General features: G+C 48.1%; 1 protein-coding gene across 1 annotated transcript in view; it reads left to right on the top strand.

Annotated features, from left to right (window-relative positions):
• LOC142251274 (SWI/SNF-related matrix-associated actin-dependent regulator of chromatin subfamily A member 1) overlaps positions 1-22,312 on the top strand; it is a 304,197-nt gene that overhangs the window by 13,504 nt on the left and 268,381 nt on the right. Inside the window, exon 3 of the mRNA XM_075323917.1 lies at positions 16,142-16,308. Coding sequence (XP_075180032.1) covers positions 16,142-16,308 — 167 coding nt within the window. The remainder of the gene's footprint in view (positions 1-16,141; positions 16,309-22,312) is intronic.

Raw genomic sequence — 22,312 nt, 5'->3', positions numbered from 1 at the left:
ATTACACACCTGGTATCAACCCCATTCATTACCCCGTTAGCCAACGCACCAGGGCGCGGGATGAGCTGGGGCGAAGCGCCAGAATTGGCGCATCTAATGGATGCGCCACTTCTGGGGCGGCTGCGGCCTGCTATTTTTAGGCTGGGAAGAGTCCAATAACCGTGGCTCTTCCCATCCTGAGAATACCAGACCCCAGCTGTCAGCTTCACCTTGGCTGGTGATCTAATTTGGGGGGACCCCACGTTTGTTTTTTTTTTTTTAATTATTTATTTATAAATAATTAAAAAAAAAAAACAGCTTGGGGAGCCCTCCAAATTGATCACCAGACAAGATGAAGCTGTCAGCTGTGGTTTGCAGGCTACAGCTGTCTGCTTTACCCTAGCTGGCTATCAAAAATAGGGGGGACCCCACGTCATTTATTTTAATTCTTTTTTTTTTTTTTTTGGGCTAAATACAAGGCTAGGCATCCTTTAGTGTCACATGAAAGGCACTAAAGAGCGCCAGCTTAGAATATGCAGGGGGGTGGGACGTTATATATGTTTGACATCTATCCATTCATCCATTGTAGCATTTTACGCTGTGTGCCCACAATCAGGGTTTGCAACGTTTTGGGCGCAGAGTGTTTTCCCTGCGTCCATAACGCTGCGTTGTGCAGTAGAAGCACAGTGGCAGGATTTTTAGAAATCCCGTGCCCACTGTGTTTCTTTTCTCCGCAGCATAAATCGACCTGTGGCGCAGCTTCCCGAGCCTCAGGATGTCAATTTATGCTGCGGAGATGAGTGTTCTTTGCAGGTAGAATAGAACTAAAGTCCACAGCAGCCTGAACCCAAATCGTGGGCATGGGCAGCTGCGTTCTCCCGTGGACAACACTCACATTTCTGCAGGAGGCTGACACTGGGTACTAGACGCCGTGTCGCTGGATCATGGCCACATAGCCTAAAGGCTACTTTACACGCTGCGATATCGGTCCCGATATCGCTAGCGTGGGTACCCGCCCCCATCTGTTGTGCGACACGGGCAATCGCTGCCCGTGCCGCACAACATCGCGCAGATGCGTCACACATACTTACCTGCCCGGCGACGTCGCTGTGACCGGCAAACCGCCTCCTTTCTAAGGGGGCGGTCCGTGTGGCGTCACAGTGACGTCACTGAGCGGCCGCCCAATAGAAGCGGAGGGGCGGAGATGAGTGGCCGGAACATCCCGCCCACCTCCTTCCTTCCTCATAGCGGCCGGGAGGCAGGTAAGGAGAGGTTCCTCGTTCCTGCGGCGTCACACATAGCGATGTGTGCTGCCGCAGGAGCGACGAACTACATCGTTACTGCTGCAGTAACGATAATCGAGAATGGACCCCCATGTCACCGATGAGCGATTTTGCACATTTTTGCAACGATGCAAAATCGCTCATCGGTGTCACACGCAGCAACATCGCTAATGCGGCCGGATGTGCGTCACCAATTCCGTGACCCTAACGACTCCGCATTAGCGATGTCGCAGCGTGTAAAGCCCCCTTAACAGTGAGAAATTTTTTGCTACAGCAACAGTTTTGTGAAGTACCTGTGGATTCAAAATGTTTACTATACTCCTGAATAAAATCCTTGAGGGGTCCAGTTTCCAAAATGAGGTCACTTGTGGGGGGTTTCTGATGTATAGGTGCCCAAGGGGCCCTGCTAATGTGACATGGTGCGCGCAATTTACTTCAACTTTTCCAAAATTCAAATGGTGCTCCTTCCATTCCAAGCCCTCCCATTTATCCAAACAAAGGTTTTTGGCCACATGTGTGGTATCCCTGCGCTCACAAGAAATTAGATAACAACCTGTGGGGTACACGTTTTGTTGTTGCCTCTTGAAAAAGTGAAAAATGTGTCGCTAAATCAACATTTTTGTGAAAAAAATGAAAATTTCAATATGGCAACCTAAGCTTATCAAATTCTGTGAAGTATTCGTGGATTCAAAATGCTCAATATACACCTAGATTAAAGCCTTGAGGGGTCTTATTTCCAGAATGGGGTCACTTGTGGGGGACATCCACTGCTTAGGCACCTCAGGGGTTCTCCTAATGCAACATGGCGTCCGCTATTGATTCCAGCCAATTTTGCAGTCAAATTGCACTCCTTCTCTTCTGAGCCCTGTAGTGTGCCCAAACAGTTGATTTCCACCACATACAAGATATCAACAAACTCAGGAGAAATTGCGCAATAAATTTCATGGTGATTTTTTTCCTGTTACCCTTGTGAAAAAAAAAGCTACCTGGTTGAAGTAACAATTTTGTGGTAAAATTTTATTTTTTTATTTTCATGGCTCAACGTTATAAACTTCTGTAAAGCACCTGGGGGTTCAGGGTACTCACCAAACATCAAGATAAATTCCTTGAGGGGCCTAGTTTCCAATATGGGGTCACTTGTGGTGTTTTTTTGCTGTTTACGTACCTTAGGGGTCCTCCAAATGCGACATGGTGCCCGCAATCTTTTTCAGCCAAATTTCCTTTCCAAAATTCAAATATTGCTCCTTCCGTTCCAAGCCCTCCCATTTGTCCAAACAAAGGTTTCAGACCACATGTGAGGTATCACCGCGCTCATAAAAAAGTGGGTAACAAACATTGGGGTCAAATTTTTGGAATTACCTCTTGAAAAAGTGAAAAAAGTGATGCTAAAGCAACATTTTTGAGAAAAAAATGAAAATTTTCAATGTGACAACGTAACGTTATCAAAATCTGTGAAGTACCTGTGGATCCAAAATGCTCACTATACCCCTAGATAGAAGCCTTAAGGGGTCTAGTTTCCAAAATGGTGTCACTTGTAAGGGGTTTCTGCTGTTTAGGTACCTTGGCGGACATGTAAATGCAACATGGTGCCCGCAATCTATTTCAGCCAAATTTGCTTTCCAAAATTCAAATATTGCTCCTTCTGTTCCGAGCCCTCCCATTTGTCCAAACAAAGGTTTCTGACCACATGTGGGGTATTGGCGCGTTCATAAGAAAGTGGGTAACAAGTTTTGGGGTTCATTTTGTTGTGTTATTTCTTCTAAAAGTGAATAAATTTGGGGTAGAGCAACATTTTAGGTAAAATTTTATTTTTTGCTTTTTTTCATTCCACTTTGCTTTAGTTCCTGTGAAGCACCTGAAGGGTTAATAAACTTCTTGGATGTGGTTTTGAGTACTTTGAGGCGTGCTGTTTTGAGAATGGTGTCACTTTTAGGTATTTTCTGTCACTTAGGCCTCTCAAAGTCACTTCAAATGTGATGTGGTCCCTAAAAAAATGGTTTTGTGAATTTTGTTGAAAAAATGGGAAATTGCTGATGAACTTTGACCCCTTCTAACTTCCTAACCCCAAAACATTTTGTTTCAGAAATTGCGCTAATGTAAAGTAGACATGTGGGAAATGTTATTTATTAACTGTTTTGTGTGACATAACTCTCTGGGTTAAGGGCATAAAAATTAAAAGTTTGAAAATTGCAAAATTTTCAAAATTTTCATCAAATTTCCGATTTTTTCACAAATAAAAGCAAAAAATATCGTTCTAAATTTATAACTATCATGAAGTACAATATGTCACGAAAAAACAATGTCAGAATCACCGGGATCCGTTGAAGCGTTCCAGAGTTATGACCTCATAAAGTGACACTGGTCAGAATTGCAAAAAATGGCCTGGTCATTAAGTACAAAACTGGCTTCGTCCTTAAGGGGTTAAAGTATTTGGGGAAACCTTCCAATTTGCTTCCGTTTACATCTATGTCATGGGTTTCTTGCTTAGTGATACATTTGAATAAAAATGTGACCTTCCAGTGATATTTCTATGGTCCTGGAAGCAAGCACAGCTCTATAGTGCAAGAAAATGGCAGATATATTCCCCCCCCTCTCCATGGTTCGGGAATTGAAATAAGGCTGAATAGAAACATACCGGTACACTTCAGTACATCTGAGGCCTCCTTCATATGTCCCCATTTCCGGTACATGTGACGTCCATTTATTCTTACAGATAACACAGGTATTAACAAGGAAGAAGAATACGACCGCACCAACTGTGAATTTTCATCCGGTGAATCTTTATTCCATATTAAAAGGTGTGCAATGCCGGCGGGTGGAGGAGACCTGGATGCGGCCCCTTGCTGCGGATGATGGCCGTTTCGCCTCTAATTGGGCTTCTACGGGTCCACCGACTAAGCCTTCTATATACATGATCCCCACATAGCCTCCTGTATGCACGAGTCCAACTAAGCCTTCCATATACATGATCCCCACATAGCCTCCTGTATGCACGAGTCCAACTAAGCCTTCTATATACATGATCCCCACATAGCCTCCTGTATGCACGAGTCCAACTAAGCCTTCTATATACATGATCCCCACATAGCCTCCTGTATGCACGAGTCCAACTAAGCCTTCTATATACATGATCCCCACATAGCCTCCTGTATGCACGAGTCCAACTAAGCCTTCTATATACATGATCCCCACATAGCCTCCTGTATGCACGAGTCCAACTAAGCCTTCTATATACATGATCCCCACATAGCCTCCTGTATGCACGAGTCCAACTAAGCCTTCTATATACATGATCCCCACATAGCCTCCTGTATGCACGAGTCCAACTAAGCCTTCTATATACATGATGCCCGCTTAGCCTCCTGTATACACGAGTCCCACATAGCCTTCTATATACATGATCCCCACATAGCCTCCTGTATACACGAGTCCCACATAGCCTTCTATATACATGATCCCCACATAGCCTCCTGTATACACGAGTCCCGCATAACCTTCTATATACATGATCCCCACATAGCCTCCTGTGTACACGAGTCCCACATAGCCTTCTATATACATGATCCCCACATAGCCTCCTGTATACACGAGTCCCACCTAACCTATATACATGATCCCCACATAGCCTTCTCTATACATGATCCCCACATAGCCTCCTGTATACACGAGTCCCACCTAACCTATATACATGATCCCCGCATAGCCTCCTGTATACACGAGTCCCACATAGCCTTCTATATACATGATCCCCACATAGCCTCCTGTATACACGAGTCCCACATAGCCTTCTATATACATGATCCCCACATAGCCTCCTGTATACACGAGTCCCGCATAACCTTCTATATACATGATCCCCACATAGCCTCCTGTATACACGAGTCCCACATAGCCTTCTATATACATGATCCCCACATAGCCTCCTGTATGCACGAGTCCAACTAAGCCTTCTATATACATGATCCCCACATAGCCTTCTCTATACATGATCCCCACATAGCCTCCTGTATACACGAGTCCCACCTAACCTATATACATGATCCCCGCATAGCCTCCTGTATACACGAGTCCCGCATAGCCTTCTATATACATGATCCCCACATGGCCTCCTGTATACACGAGTCCAACTAAGCCTTCTATATACATGATCCCCACATAGCCTCCTGTATGCACGAGTCCAACTAAGCCTTCTATATACATGATCCCCGCATAGCCTCCTGTATGCACGAGTCCAACTAAGCCTTCTATATACATGATCCCCACATAGCCTCCTGTATACACGAGTCCCGCATAGCCTTCTATATACATGATCCCCGCATAGCCTCCTGTATACACGAGTCCCACATAGCCTTCTATATACATGATCCCCACATAGCCTCCTGTATACACGAGTCCCACATAGCCTTCTATATACATGATCCCCACATAGCCTCCTGTATACACGAGTCCCACATAGCCTCCTGTATACACGAGTCCCACATAGCCTTCTATATACATGATCCCCACATAGCCTCCTGTATACACGAGTCCCACCTAACCTATATACATGATCCCCACATAGCCTTCTCTATACATGATCCCCACATAGCCTCCTGTATACACGAGTCCCACCTAACCTATATACATGATCCCCGCTTAGCCTCCTGTATACACGAGTCCCGCATAGCCTTCTATATACATGATCCCCACATAGCCTCCTGTATACACGAGTCCCGCATAGCCTTCTATATACATGATCCCCGCATAGCCTCCTGTATACACGAGTCCCGCATAGCCTTCTATATACATGATCCCCGCATAGCCTCCTGTATATACGAGTCCCGCATAGCCTTCTATATACATGATCCCCGCTTAGCCTCCTGTATACACGAGTCCCGCATAGCCTTCTATATACATGATCCCCACATAGCCTCCTGTATACACGAGTCCCGCATAGCCTTCTATATACATGATCCCCGCATAGCCTCCTGTATACACGAGTCCCGCATAACCTTCTATATACATGATCCCCGCATAGCCTCCTGTATACAGTATGAACCCCCACATAGCCTCCTATATACTTGAGCCCCGCTTAGCCTCTTGTATACAGTATGAGCCCCCACATAGCCTCCTGTATACATGAGCTCCACTTAACATCCTACATGCAACAAGCATTCATACATAATGTAAAAAAAAAAAACAAACAAAATCCCCTCCCCACATACTCTCCTCTCTCCAGTTCTCGTGCCTCTTTGCTGCACTGACCCTGCACACAGCTGTCTCATACGCTGGTTGGTGGAAGAAGGGACCACGACCCCTCCACCAATGTATTCACCTCTGTCCTCATCGTGCAGTCAGCAGTGACATAGGGCAGCAGTGGCGGTGGAGGGCATAGTGTGCCTCGCTGGTTTAAACCCTTCGGCCTCTCGGTCCACGGGCTGGACTGGAACAGCCAGTGTGTGTTATACCATAGAGTCAGCCCTGCTCTGTTATTGTGTTGGTGGGCCCATTGGTTGGTCTTACATCAATATAAATGTTATCGCCTATCCTGCAGATAGGTGATCACTTGTTCCAACCAAGAGGTTGTCCGCTATAAAACGTCAATTCTGCAGTCCCTGTTTGTCACTCCATGTGACTGCAGACTTGTGAGTCCTCACATCACATGCACTGTGTGATAACAGAAGTCTCAGAGCTGGGAACGGCGGTCTTGTGGCTGTGAGTATGCAATATGATGACTTCCGGCCAGAATCCGACCTGATCTCGTGTAATACACTTGCATTGAGTGCTCCGGAAACAGTTTAGTTGGGATTCTGCATAACATATACTCACTGCTCGTGACCGCCTTTCCCGACGCTGACACCGGAGAATCATCGCAGTGCATAGTGCGCGTGATGTGAGGAGTCATAGGTGGCAGACTGTAGACTTGTCATTTTAGGTTGGACAACCCCTTTAAGCACAAAAGATACAGGGACCATTTTTTTTCCTGACATTTTATTTTGGGGAAGTGTTTGGGTACCAACTCTCACATTAGATATTTGGTCAGTCCCACCACAATTGGCAAATTTAGTCATCATTCATCTTTGTCTATGTTCACCTTTACTTTTTTCTTACTACACTTAAGTTTTTCTACTACCGGTATGCAGACATGGTCCTGTAAAAGATCCCGTGCTGCTCCACCAGGGATCCTAATTATTCCAAAAGGCCGTCATTCTCCTGGACTTTATGGCTGTGCACATACTATTCCAGCGCAACATTCAAGCTACTCACCCCGGTTATATGCGTAAAGGAGTTATTCAGCTTTATAGGTATTTTTTCTTACTTAAAGAGACTCTTAACACCTAAATTGAGAGCAGTATAATGTAGGGGCAGAGACCCTGATTCCAACGATGTGTCTTTTACTGGGCTGCTTAGTGTAGTTTTGATAAAATCACTGTTTAATCAGGAGGACATTATCATTAGAGGACTACTTGGCGTGCTGCAGGTAGTCCAACATATTCATGAGCTCTGTATAACTGCTAGATCTGCAGCAGAGAAAACATTGATTTTATCAAAATGACAGCAAACCGCTCAGTAAGTGACACATTGCTGGAATCAGGGTCTCTGTCTCTACATTATGCTGCTCTCAGATTGGGGAGCAAAAACCTGGTGACAGATTCCCTTTAAACACATTCAATAGAGGCGAAAGATAATTTTTTTTAACTTTGATGTTATTAAACATTTTTGCACCGTTTACCTTCTATAGCCTCTGTGTTACACTATTACTAGCTGCAGAATGAGTTAGCGAGGTTGGCCACATGTTCTATATTTTATCAGATGTGTTGGGGATATGACTGTGTGACATTATATGACAGGTTCTCCTCCTGGACAGGTTGGTGCAGCTTTCCTTACAGGCTGCACAGCTCTTCTGTCCACACAATGGCTGCTGGCAGAGGAGCAGTGACCAGACCTGTCCATCAGCGCCTCACAAGGGAAAGCTGATTTTCTATATGCGAAATGGTATGATACAGAGGCTAAAGGAGACAAAATCGTACAAATCTTTAATAAAAATCTAATTACAAAAATTAGTTTTAGACAAATTGTATGAAATTAAGAAAAAATTGTCCCTTAGGCTATGTGCGCACTAGAAAAAGTGATTTTTCTGAAGAAAATTTCTTGAGAAACTTCTGGGAGTTGAAGATTACCACACCTGCGTTAAAAAAAGCACCAAATCCGCGGGAAAAATGCATGCGTTTTTGCCGCGGTTTTGCCGTGTTTTTTCCGCAGGTTGGTCCCTGCGGTTTTTTTATGCTGTAACTACTGCAATAAATAATATAGATAATAGATACATAATCAATAGACAGATAATGGATAGAGGGAAAGATGGATAGATGAATAGATAGATAATAGATAGATAGATGAGAAAGACCTATATAATGTCCCACCCCCTGCATATTCTAACCTGGCACCCTTTAGTAACTTTCATGTGGCACTAAAGGATGCCTAGCCTTGTATTTAGCCATAAAATAAATAAATAATTAAAAAAAAAAACACGTGAGGTCTCCCCATCTTTTGTAGCCAGCTAGGGTAAAGCAGACAGCTGCAGCCTGCAGACCACCGCTGGCAGCTTCACCTTGGCTGGTAATCCAAAACAGGGCACCCCACACTGTTATTTTACATTAAATAAATAATTTAAAACAAAAAACATGGGGTCCCCCCCCAAACCACTCAAGGTAAAGCGGACAGCTGTGGTCTGATATTCTCAGACTAGGGAGGTCCACTGTTATTGGACACTCCCCAGTCTAAAAATAGCATGCCGCAGCCGCCCCAGAAGTGGCGCATCCATTAGACGTGCCAATCCTGGCGCTTCGCCCCAACTCATCCCGTTGCCCTGGTGCGTTGGCAAACGATGTAATATATGGGGTTGATGCCAGATGTGTAATGTCCCCTGGCATCAAGCCCTGGGGTTCGTGATGTCACGCGTCTATCAGATACCCGACATCACCAACCCAGTCAGTAAGAAATAAAAAATAGACAACAAAAAAAGTTTTATTTGAAAAAACACTCCCCACATAGCCTCTTTCACTAATTTATTGAAAAGAACAATCAATTCCACGTCCGGTGTAATCCAATAAGGGGGGAGGGCGTCCCACGGCGATCCATACCATAGTCACTGTCCCAGTCAATGAAGAACAGAATGTTCCCCATTGGCTGGGAGAGCAATGCAGTGACCTGAGCTAACATCAATAGCCCAGGTCACTGCAGGGGATGACGAGCGCTGCTGTCAGGAGGATAGATGAGATCATTACCTGCTGTGATGATCTCCTGCAGTCCTGCCATCAGCGCTGTCACTGCCTTCTATGCCCGCCGCGTTGTCAGCAGTATCGCGAGAGCCCGTGACGTCACTGCTAGTGATAGTCTCGGGCCACTCGCGAGACGGGCATAGACAGCAGTGACCGCGGTGACGTCAGGAGGCAGGAGATCGTAACAGCAGGTAATGATCTCATCTCACCTCCTGACAGCAGCGCTCGGCATCCCCGCGGCTGTACGCACTGCTGTGTGTCAGTGTCTGCCTGCGCTGCAGCGTGACAAGCTGCTGACACTGCGGGCAGACACTGACACACTGCGGGCAGACACTGATACTGCTGTGCGTGCAGCGGCGGGGCTGCAGCGGGAAACAGACTGCACGGGCACCCGCCGGACGTCACACGGAAGCGCTTCTGTGCGGCGTCCAGGCAGTGTGACGTCTGTGTTTACTCTGCTCCGCCTCCTCTTCCTGGCATAATGACATCACTCCCTGCAAAACCGCAGGCAGCGATGAGCATTACCGCAGGTAAATCGCGGCTATACCGGGGGTATACCACACATCATTTGCTACCTGCGGTATACCCCCGGAATTTCGCGATTACATTACAGTGAGTGGAGTGAAATTCCGGGGGTATTCCGCAGGTACCTGCGGAAAATAATGGACATGCTCATTTTCTCAAGAAAGTTTCTTGAGAAAATTTTCTCAAGAAATTTTCTTGAGAAAATTCCGCAGCGTGCGCACAGCTATTTTTTGTTCCCATAGGTTTTGCTGGGAAATGTCTGCAGAAAGATTTCAAACCTTTCTCAAGACATTTCCGCAGCAAATCCGCGGGTAAAACGGCCTAGTGCGCACATAGCCTAAAGGTGGACAACCCCAGTAAAGGGAACCTGTCAGCAGATTTGGTGACTATAAGCTGCGGCCACCACCAATGGGCTCTTATATGGAGCATTCTACCATGCTGTATATAAGAGCCCAGGCCGCTGTGTAGAACATAAAATTGACTTTATAATACTCACCTAAACGGTCGGTATGGTGCAGATGGGTGTCTCCGTCCTCTGGGTGCGGCACCTCCTCTTTCAGTCATCTTTGTCCTCCTCCTTCCGTAGCCGGGGTGCATGACGCGTCCTATGTCATGCACACGTATCGCCATTGAGGTCCTGGGCTCTTATATACATACATATATTGTATATAAGAGCCCACTGTTGATAGCTGCAGCTTATAGTCACCAAATCTGCTGACAGGTTCCCTTTAATAAGTAGCTGAAACTGAGGACCCCCTGTCTACTGATTAGTGAGGTTTCTCAGTTCTGAATAATCGGTAAATGTATTTTGTGTGAAAAATCTTAACGCCCTGTGCGCACGCTGCGGATTTACCGCAGATTTGCTGCAGAAAATGTGTAACATTGCTGCAGTCATTCCCCAGCAAATCCTATGGGTTTTAAAAAATACTGTGCGCACACTGCGTTTTTTATACCTGCGGATTTTCCGCTGCGGAATTAATGAGCATGTCACTTCTTTTCCTCAGGTACCTGCGTTTTTTTCCATAAATAATAGTAAAAATCTGCAGGGACCAACTTGCGGAAAATGCGTGTTAAAACCACGGCAGACCACGGTAAAACCGAATGCGGATTTCGTTGCAGTTTTGGTGCGTTTTTTTTTTTTACCGCAGGTGCAGGATTCTTTAAGACGGTCTGGCTTATTCTTAAGAAAAAGGCACTTTCTAGTGCGCACTGCTCCTCTTTTTGTTCAGTGCTGGAGTGGTCCTTTAAGTCTAAGCCCCCTGACTGGTCTTGTACTCATCCTAACACCTTTTTTTGGTGCTGCTCTGATCCCGCAGCGCCATCTAATGACTGTAACTTCTGGCTGGCCGAAAAATCAGAGGTAACGGTCACAATCACCCAATACAAGTCAATGTGAGCAAGAATGCTTATAGAATGTGGCTCTCATAGACATGTATTGAGTTGTAACCTCCATGAAACGCAGGAGCAGTTGGCAGGTCACGAACGACTGGATGAAGATGGTGGTGGGTGAGACTAGAGGCAAGGAACTTAGATTTATAGCACCTCTTCAGTGGTGAAAAAACCCCAAAATGCTGGAGTGGTGCTTTAAATATGACCCTGGACTTTTCTAATAAGTAGGCATCTGGTTGAGCCGCCTGAGGTTTTGCTGCAGAAAAAAACCTGAGCAGAAGTGCCCTGTGTGAACATAGCCTAAGGCTGCTTTCACACCTCCGGTTTCTGCAATGCGGTACAATACGGCACTTTGCAGGAAAATCGCAACCGTTTTTTTTTGCTGCCGGTTGCGTTTTTTCTGCATAGCCTTTAATTAGTGCCGCATTGTGCCGCATGGGCTCGCGTTCGGTCCGGTTTTTGCCGCATGCGGCAGATTTAGCCGATGCGGCGGCCGGATGGAACGTTGCCTGGCACGTTTTTTGTGCGGCAAAAAAACCCGCATCGCGCCGCATTCGGCCGATGCAGCGCATTTTTCAATGCATGCCTATGGCGGCCGGATGCGGCGCGATGCGGCAAAAAACGCATCCGGCCGCCGCATGCGGTTTTTGCCACTGTGCATGCACAGTAGCATGCCGCAAGCGGCAAAAACCGGACAGGCCGCATGGGAAAAACTTATGCAAAGGATGCGGTGTTTTCACCGCATCCGTTGCATAGCTTGCACAGCCGGATTGAGCCGCACAGCTCAAGCCGGATGTGTGAAAGCAGCCTAACAAGGTGATTTCAGTACAATTAAAGGGAATGTGAGATACTTGCATTCCATGCCAGGTGAGACGACGTGTATCATGTACTGCCCTCTGGTGGTGGAAAGCAAAACGTCCAACAGGGAGATAGAAAAACCCTGCTCATTAGATGGCGTGTTTAGTAGATATGTGTCATCACTGTACGTATGGTGGGGAACCCTGAACAACGTCACAAAGAAAGGGGCAACCGTCCAAAGAAGTTGATCATAATGATATTGTGTCAAGGATAGTTAATTCTAATGCATTCTTTATAGAGGTCATTGTCAAAAAGATATGGACTGGTGGGCAAGTAAGCTGTTGTTTATTTGCACTGCTTGTGTCAACCGGATCTATAGAGTTCTTTAACACTGCAGTCTTGCAGCGCTGGGGTCCAATGCCACTGAGTACAACATCTGCGAGGAGTTTGTATGTTCTCCCCGTGTTTCCGTGGGTTTCCTCCCAGACTCCAAACACATACAGATAGGGAATTTAGATTGTGAGCCCCAATGGGGACCGTGATGATTACATCTGTAAAGTGCTGCAGAACATGATGGTGCTATATAAGTGAGTAAAATAGATAAATAAAAAGTCAGGCAGATGCCCTAAATGCAGTGTAAGTATATCTTAAAGAGGATCTTGCGACTCTTCTGATATGTCCGCTTTAGTATTTACTTGTACCCCCCTTCATAGGATAATGCTACACCATGTTTTCTTAACACGCCGCTTTGTTATTTTCCACTATTATTTCTTCTAGAAATATATGAATAAATTGACAACAGTGTTACCAGCTGGGGGTGTGTCCCTGTATATTCTGGCTGTCCAATCAGCTGTCACTGCTAGACTGGCCACACCCCATTGATAAGTAGTATCAAATTGTCAATCTCTCCCTCACCCTCCCACTTTCTCCCCATCCCTCCCTCTGTCCCTCCCTCACCCTCCTTCTCCCTCCCCCCCTCTCTCTCCCTCCCCCTCTCTCTCCCCCTCTCTCTCTCTCCCTCCCCCCCTCTCCCTCTCTCTCTCTCCCCCTCTCTCTCTCTCCCTCCCCCCTCTCCCTCTCCCTCTCTCTCCCCCCTCTCTCTCTCCCCCCTCTCTCTCTCCCCCCTCTCTCTCTCCCCCCCCTCTCTCTCCCCCTCTCTCTCTCCCCCTCTCTCTCTCTCTCTCCCCCCTCTCTCTCCCCCCTCTCTCTCCCCCCTCTCTCTCCCCCCCTCTCTCTCTCTCCCCCCTCTCTCCCCCCCTCTCTCTCCCCCTCTCCCCCTCTCTCTCCCCCTCTCCCCCTCTCTCTCACCCTCCCCCCCCTCTCTCTCCCCCCCCTCTCTCTCTCTCTCCCCTTCTCTGTCTCTCCCTCTCTCCCTCTCTCCCCCCTCTCTCTCTCTCTCTCCCTCTCTCCCTCCCCCTCTCTCTCTCCCCCCCTCTCTCTCCCCCCCTCTCTCTCTCTCCCTCCCCCTCTCTCTCTGCCTCCCCACTCTCTCTCTCCCTCCCCCTCTCTCCCTCCCCCACTCTCTCTCTCCCTTCCCCTCTCTCTTCTCTCCCTCCCCCGCTCTCTCTTCTCTACCTCCCCCTGTCTCCCTCTCTCTCTACCTCCCCCTGTCTCTCTCCCTCCCCTCCCTCTCCCTCCCTCTCTCTGTCTCTCCTCTCTCCCTCCCCTTCTCTCTTCTCTCCCTCCCTCCCTCTCTCTGTCTCTCTCTCTCCCCCTCCCTCTCTCTGTCTCTCTCCCCCTCCCTCTCTCCCCCTCCCTCTCTGTCTCTCTCCCTTCCTCTTTCTCTCCCCCTCTCCCTTTCCCTCCTGTCCCTCTCCCTCCCGTCCCCCTCTCTCTCTCCCGTCCCCCTCTCTCTCTCCCGTCCCCCTCTCTCTCTCCCGTCCCCCTCTCTCTCTCCCTTCCTCTCTCTCTCTCCCTTCCTTTCTCTCTCGCCCTCTCCCTCTCTCTCCCTCCCTTCCTTTCTCTCTCTCTGTCTCTCTCTCTGTGTATATACAGTGCCTACAAGTAGTATTCAACCCCCTGCAGATTTAGCAGGTTTGATAAGATGCAAATAAGTTAGAGCCTGCAAACTTCAAACAAGAGCAGGATTTATTAACAGATGCATAAATCTTACAAACCAACAAGTTATGTTGCTCAGTTAAATTTTAATAAATTTTCAACATAAAAGTGTGGGTCAATTATTATTCAAACCCTAGGTTTAATATTTTGTGGAATAACCCTTGTTTGCAATTACAGCTAATAATCGTCTTTTATAAGACCTGATCAGGCCGGCACAGGTCTCTGGAGTTATCTTGGCCCACTCCTCCATGCAGATCTTCTCCAAGTTATCTAGGTTCTTTGGGTGTCTCACGTGGACTTTAATCTTGAGCTCCTTCCACAAGTTTTCAATTGGGTTAAGGTCAGGAGACTGACTAGGTCACTGCAACACCTTGATTTTTTCCCTCTTGAACCAGGCCTTGGTTTTCTTGGCTGTGTGCTTTGGGTCGTTGTCTTGTTGGAAGATGAAATGATGACCCATCTTAAGATCCTTGATGGAGGAGCGGAGGTTCTTGGCCAAAATCTCCAGGTAGGCCGTGCTATCCATCTTCCCATGGATGCGGACCAGATGGCCAGGCCCCTTGGCTGAGAAACAGCCCCACAGCATGATGCTGCCACCACCATGCTTGACTGTAGGGTTGGTATTCTTGGGGTCGTATGCAGTGCCATCCAGTCTCTAAACGTCACGTGTGTGGTTGGCAGCAAAGATCTCTACCTTGGTCTCATCAGACCAGAGAACCTTGAACCAATCTGTCTCCGAGTCCTCCAAGTGATCATGAGCAAACTGTAGACGAGCCTTGACATGACGCTTTGAAAGTAAAGGTACCTTACGGGCTCGTCTGGAACGGAGACCATTGCGGTGGAGTACGTTACTTATGGTATTGACTGAAACCAATGTCCCCACTGCCATGAGATCTTCCCGGAGCTCCTTCCTTGTTGTCCTTGGGTTAGCCTTGACTCTTCGGACAAGCCTGGCCTCGGCACGGGTGGAAACTTTCAAAGGCTGTCCAGGCCGTGGAAGGCTAACAGTAGTTCCATAAGCCTTCCACTTCCGGATGATGCTCCCAACAGTGGAGACAGGTAGGGCCAACTCCTTGGAAAGGGTTTTGTACCCCTTGCCAGCCTTGTGACCCTCCACGATCTTGTCTCTGATGGCCTTGGAATGCTCCTTTGTCTTTCCCATGTTGACCAAGTATGAGTGCTGTTCACATGTTTGGGGAGGGTCTTAATTGGTCAGAAATGGCTGGAAAAAGAGATAATTAATCCAAACATGTGAAGCTCATTGTTCTTTGTGCCTGAAATACTTCTTAATACTTTAGGGGAACCAAACAGAATTCTGGTGGTTTGAGAGGTTGAATAATAAATGACCCTCTGAATAAACTTTTCACAATTTAAAAAAAAAAAAATAAAAAACGAAATAACATTCTTTTTTGCTGCAGTGCATTTCACACTTCCAGGCTGATCTACAGTCCAAATGTCACAATGCCAAGTTAATTCCGAATGTGTAAACCTGCTAAATCTGCAGGGGGTTGAATACTACTTGTAGGCACTGTATCTAGGAGGAATAACATTGAATTAGCTGCTCTAGAATTGTTATAGTATGGGGGATAACATTATTGATTAAAGCGGACATTGATGGTGGTGACTGGTTCTTACTTTCATTCACATTTATTGTCTGGCACTAAATTGCCATTATTTAATGTGAATAATTGGGTATGGTTCTGTCCTGTGATGATCTTAGCACCTTGCTGCCAATAACATAGGATGGTAGATATGTGAATATTGGGCAGCAGTCTCTGGTTCGTGATGTTGAAGCACAGAAATCAGAAGCCAGCGTTATTTTGACGTATTTATATTCTTTTCATATTCCAGAAAACAGATCGTTCCAAAAGATTTGAGTTTCTCCTGAAGCAGACCGAACTGTTTGCACATTTTATTCAGCCCGCTTCCCAGAAGTCTCCAACCTCTCCTCTCAAAGTGAAATTAGGACGCCCCAGGATAAAGAAAGATGAAAAACAAAGTTTGTTGTCAGCTGGAGAGTATGTAAATTGCTTCTCGCCTTCTTTCATATTTCACAAATGCAATTAAACAGACTGTGCACAATTTTCTAACTTAAAGGCCAAATATCAGTGTTTGATTCTGTTCATTAATGCCATCAAACAAAAAAAAAACGGAAATGGGAAAATGTATTGTCACATTGAAGGGAGAAGTTTTTCTTTTTGCATATATTTTATGTTTACGCTCTCCACGTATACGGTGTGCACAATTATTAGGCAATTTTGTGGTTATTTGTTGGTCAATACAAAAGGTTAATAAATCTGAAAGCTGAATATGTAAGAAAGTAAAAGGAAGGTTTTGTCCTTGGAGAAAATGTGTGCACAGAATTATTGGGCAACTAAATGAAAAATGTAAATTGTCCCATCTCAAATGTTTATCATGAGTTATTAAAGTGAGAATAATAACCAAGCAACTCAAAATATATTTCTTCGGCGCTCCATTGGGAGACCCAGACGATTGGGGTGTATAGCTACTGCCTCCGGAGGCCACACAAAGTATTACACTAAAAAGTGTAAGGCCCCTCCCCTTCTGCATATACACCCCCCGTGGGATCACGGGCTCCTCAGTTTTCAAGCTTTGTGCGAAGGAGGTCAGACATCCACGCATAGCTCCACTGTTTTAGTCAGCAGCAGCTGCTGACTATGTCGGATGGAAGAAAAGAGGGCCCATACTAGGGCCCCCAGCATGCTCCCTTCTCACCCCACTCTTGTCGGCGGTGTTTGTTAAGGTTGAGGTACCCATTGCGGGTACGGAGGCTGGAGCCCACATGCTGCTTTCCTTCCCCATCCCCCTGAGGGCTCTGGTGAAGTGGGATCTTACCGGCCTCCAGGCTCTGAGGCCGGGCTCCATCCACAGACCCGGAGATCCTGCTGGAATGGAGCGGAGTATCGTCAGGGACAGGCCCTGCAACGTTAAGGTACTCTGTGTCCCCGTACAGTCTATGCACAGACACACTCCAGCGTTGCTGGGTGTGTTAGTGCGCCGGGGACAGTAGCGCTGCGCGCTTGGGCTTTACTCACTGCAGCTTAGCTGAGTGAGTTTATGTGTCGGGAACTACCGCGCCAGCCGCTGCTGGAGCTGCGGCGCGGCTGAGACTTGTGGTGCGCCGGGGACTTTCGCGCTGCCGTGCTTTTACGACGGCAGCGCTTATAAAATCTAGTCCCCGGCTTTTGCGGCCTAGTTACGTTTCGTTCCCGCCCCCAACCCTGCCAGTCAGGGAAGGGGCGAGACGCTGTACAATGATCAGCGCCGAGGGCTGGAGTCTTATTTACATACTCCAGCCCTCTCACTGGGCACAGGGGGACGCCAGTTTCCCGCTCTTGTCTGGGGCACGCCCACGGCCCGCCCCTCTTCACAGGACGCCGGCAGCCATTCCTGCAGGCAATCTAAGCTGGAGAACGGACACAGGCTCTGGGAGACCCAGCAAAGGGATTCTGGCGACCACTTACCCGCTTATGCGGGCGGTAAGCAGCACCTTGGTGCTGACCCCACTATATGCCACAGTGTTTTTTTGTGTACTTTATCCTTGTACTTATATTTGCAAGACCATACACAGACACACGCCAGCATTGCTGGGCGTGTTAGTGCGCCGAGGACAACAGCGCTGCGCGCTTGGACTATACTCACTGCAGCTTAGCTGAGTGAGTTTATCTGTGGGAAACTGCCGCGCTGGAGGCTGCGGCGCGGCTGAGACTTGTGGCTGTACGGTCGCTTCTTGGCGATATACCCCTAGATAGCTCTGAGGAGACAACAGCATGTCGTCAGCATAGAGCAAGGGTGCCAAGGCACAGGCTTTCTATGCTGTCTGTACCGCACGTGAGGCTGTTTTACCGGCAGGTTCCACTAACCCCTAATGGGTAGAGTCTCTGCTAGTGGTGGCCCAGAGAGGGCCACCTGTGAAACTGTCCAGAGGACAGAGTTTGCAGTTTTTTTGCTGATAAAATGTCTTGGACTATGAACAAAATTCTAGCAACTTTGCAGTCCACGGCGGTGACTCAGACCATGGGCATTGTTGAATCAAGGCTCCCCGGTCTCCCTCAGTTGGAACTAATCCGTGCTCCAAGGGGGTCCCATACATCCCAGACTGAAGGCTCTGACACGGACGACAGTCCCAGACAGCCTAAGCGAGCTCGCTGGGAGAGACCCTCGACTTCACACACTGGTCAGGGTCTCAGCGAGAGGATTCTCTGTATGATGAGGCAGAGGTAGCTGATCAGGTTTCTGATCCTGAGACCGCTTTCAATCTGGATGCTCCTAATAGTGACGCCATGGTGAATGATCTCATAGCGTCCATCAATAGACTGGTGGATATTTCTCCCTCAGCCCCTCCAGTGGAGGAGTCAGCTTCGCAGCAGGAGAAATTCCATTTCAGGTATCCCAAGCGTAAATTCAGTACTTTTTTGGGCCACTCTGACTTCAGAGAAGCAGTCCAGAAACACCACGCTTATCCAGACAAGCGTTTCTCCACACGTCTTAAGGATACACGTTATCCCTTTCCCCCTGACGTGGTCAAGCGCTGGACCCAGTGTCCAAAGGTGGATCCCCCAATCTCCAGGCTTGCGGCTAGATCCATAGTTGCAGTGGAAGATGGGACTTCACTTAAAGATCACATTGACAGACAGATGGACCTCTGGTTGAAATCTGTCTATGAAGCTTTCGGCGTGTCGTTTGCTCCGGCATTCGCAGCCGTATGGGCACTCCAAGCTATTTCAGCTGGTCTTGCGCAGGTGGACACTGTCACACGTACATCTGTGCCGCAGGTGGCGTCCTTAACCTCGCATATGTTTGCATTGCGACTTACGCTATTAATGCTGTCCTGGACTCTACGAGCCGTACGTCAGTGGCGTCCGCCAACGCCGTGGTTTTTACGCAGAGCCTTGTGGTTAAGGGAATGGAAGGCAGATTCTGCTTCCAAAAAGTGCTTAACCAGTTTGCCATTATCTGGTGACAGACTGTTTGGTGAGCGATTGGATGAAATCATTAAACAGTCCAAGGGTAAGGATTCTTCCTTACACCAGCCCAGATCAAACAAAACCCAACAGAGGAAAGGACAGTCGAGGTTTCGGTCCTTTCCAGGCTCGGGCAGGTCCCAATTTTCCTCGTCCAAAAGGACTCAAAAGGCTCAGAGGGGCTCAGATTCCTGGCGGACTCAATCACGCCCAAAGAAGGCAGCCGGAGGAACCGCTACCAAGGCGGTTTCCTCATGACTTTCAGCCCTCTCTCTCCGCATCCGCGGTCGGTGGCAGACTCTCCCGCCTTGGCGACATTTAGCTGCCACAGGTCAAAAACCGGTGGGTGAGAGACATTTTGTCTCACGTGTACAGGATAGAGTTCTGTTCTCGTCCTCCGACTCGATTCTTCAGAACTTCCCCACCTCCCGACCGAGCCGATGCTCTTCTGCAGGCAGAAGGAGTGGTAATCCCTGTTCCTCTGCAGGAACAAGGTCACGGTTTTTACTCCAATCTGGTTGGGGTGCCAAAAAAGGCCGGCTCTTTCCGTTCCGTTCTGGACCTAAAACTGCTCAACAAGCACATGAAAACCAGGCGGTTCCGGATGGAATCCCTCCGCTCCGTCATTGCCTCAATGTCTCAAGGAGATTTCCTAGCATCAATAGACATCAGGATGCTTATCTCCACGTGCCGATTGCTCCAGAGCACCAGCGTTTGCTACGATTCGTTATAGAAGACGAGCATCTTCAGTTCGTAGCCCTGCCCTTCGGTCTGGCGACAGCCCCACGGGTTTTCACCAAGGTCATGGCAGCAGTGGTAGCAGTCCTGCACTCTCAGGGTCACTCTGTGATCCCTTACTTGGACGATCTACTTGTCAAGGCACCCTCTCAAGAGGCATGCCAACACAGCCTGAACGTTGCGCTGGAGACTCTCCAGAGTTTCGGGTGCATCATCAACTTTTCAAAGTTAAATCTGACACCGACCCAATCGCTGACATATCTTGGCATGGAGTTTCATACTCTCTCAGCGATAGTGAAGCTTCCGCTGGACAAACAGCGTTCACTACAGACGGGGGTGCAGTCTCTCCTTCAAGGCCAGTCACACCCCTTAAGACGCCTCATGCACTTCCTAGCGAAGATGGTAGCAGCAATGGAGGCAGTCCCTTTCGCGCAGTTTCATCTGCGTCCACTGCAGTGGGACATTCTCCGCCAATGGGATGGGAAGTCGACGTCCCTAGACAGGAACGTCTCCCTTTCTCAGACGGTCAAGGACTCTCTTCAGTGGTGGCTTCTTCCCACCTCATTGTCAAAAGGAAAGTCCTTCCTACCCCCATCCTGGGCGGTGGTCAAGACAGACGCGAGTCTGTCAGGGTGGGGAGCAGTCTTTCTCCACCACAGGGCTCAGGGTACGTGGACTCAGCAGGAGTCCACCCTTCATATCAATGTTCTGGAAATCTGGGCAGTGTATCTTGCCCTGCAAGCCTTCCAGCAGTGACTGGAAGGCAAACAGATCCGAATTCAGTCGGACAACTCCACAGCGGTGGCATACATCAACCACCAAGGCGAAACACGCAGTCGGCAAGCCTCCCAGGCAGTCCGGCGGATTCTGATGTGGGTGGAAGACAGAGCATCCACCATATCCGCAGTTCACATCCGGGCGTAGAAAACTGGAAGCAGACTTCCTCAGTCGCCAGGGTATGGACGCAGGGGAATGGTCTCTGCACCCGGACGGGTTTCAGGACATCTGTAGCCGCTGGGGGATGCCGGACGTCGACCTAATGGCGTCTCGGCACAACAACAAGGTCCCGATTTTCATGGCGCGGTCTCACGATCAAAGAGCTCTGGCGGCAGGCGCCTTAGTTCAGGATTGGTCGCAGTTCCAGCTACCCTATGTGTTTCCCCCTCTGGCACTGTTGCCCAGAGTGCTACGCAAGATCAGCTCCGATTGCCGCCGCGCCATCCTCGTCGCCCCAGACTGGCCGAGGAGGTCGTGGTACCCGGATCTGTGGCATCTCACGGTCGGCCAACCGTGGGCACTACCAGACCGGCCAGACTTACTGTCCCAAGGGCCGTTTTTCCATCTGAATTCTACGGCCCTGAACTGACTGTGTGGCCATTGAGTCCTGGATCCTAGCGTCTTCAGGATTATCTCAAGACGTCATTGCCACCATGAGACGGGCTAGGAAACCAACGTCCGCCAAGATCTACCACAGGACGTGGAGGATATTCTTATCTTAGTGCTCTGCTCAGGGAGTGTCTCCCTGGCCATTTGCATTGCCTACTTTTCTTTCCTTCCTGCAATCTGGTTGGAAAAAGGTTTGTCGCTCGGCTCCCTTAACCCCTTAACGACCGCGGGCCGTAAAATTACGTCCTAAATGACATAATCTTACTGCCCGCGGTCCTCCGGCGGCAGCATGCCGCGATCGGCACACATCTCAGCTGATTTTCACAGCTGAGATTGTGTGCCTGCTAGGCACGAGCAGAATCGTTATCTGCTCGTGCCGATTAACCCCTTATATGGCGCTGTCAATACATGACAGCGCCATTATAAGCGCAATCGCGGTAAAGTTTTTACTTACCGCCGAAACCGGAAGTCACGTGACGCGATCACGTGACTCCCGATAGTTGCCATGGTAGTACAGGGTCATGTGATGACTCCTGTACTACACATGAATTGGTTTCACTTTCGCTGTGCCCGGGGCACAGCAAAAGAGAAAGACAGCGTATCTGCTGTTTACAGCCTTCCAGCTGTGATCAGCAGATACTGCAGAGCGATCGGGAATGCTGATCGCAATAGCCCCCTAGGGGGACTAGTAAAATAAAAAAAAAAAAGTAAAAAAATAAGTTTTAAAAAATTAAAAAAAAACAAAAAAACCTAAAAGTTCAAATCACCCCCCATTCGCCCCATTGAAAATTAAAGGGTTAAAAAAATAAAAATATACACACATTTGGTATCGCCGCGTTCAGAAACGCCCGATCTATCAAAATATCAAAATCAATTAATCTGATCAGTAAACGGCGTAGCGGCAAAAAAATTC

The sequence above is a fragment of the Anomaloglossus baeobatrachus genome, chromosome 9 (assembly GCF_048569485.1).
Source record: "Anomaloglossus baeobatrachus isolate aAnoBae1 chromosome 9, aAnoBae1.hap1, whole genome shotgun sequence".
In the NCBI taxonomy this organism is placed as follows: Eukaryota; Metazoa; Chordata; class Amphibia; order Anura; family Aromobatidae; genus Anomaloglossus; species Anomaloglossus baeobatrachus.
Note: the sequence above shows the minus strand (reverse complement) of the source record. Positions and strands in the feature narration are given on the sequence as shown.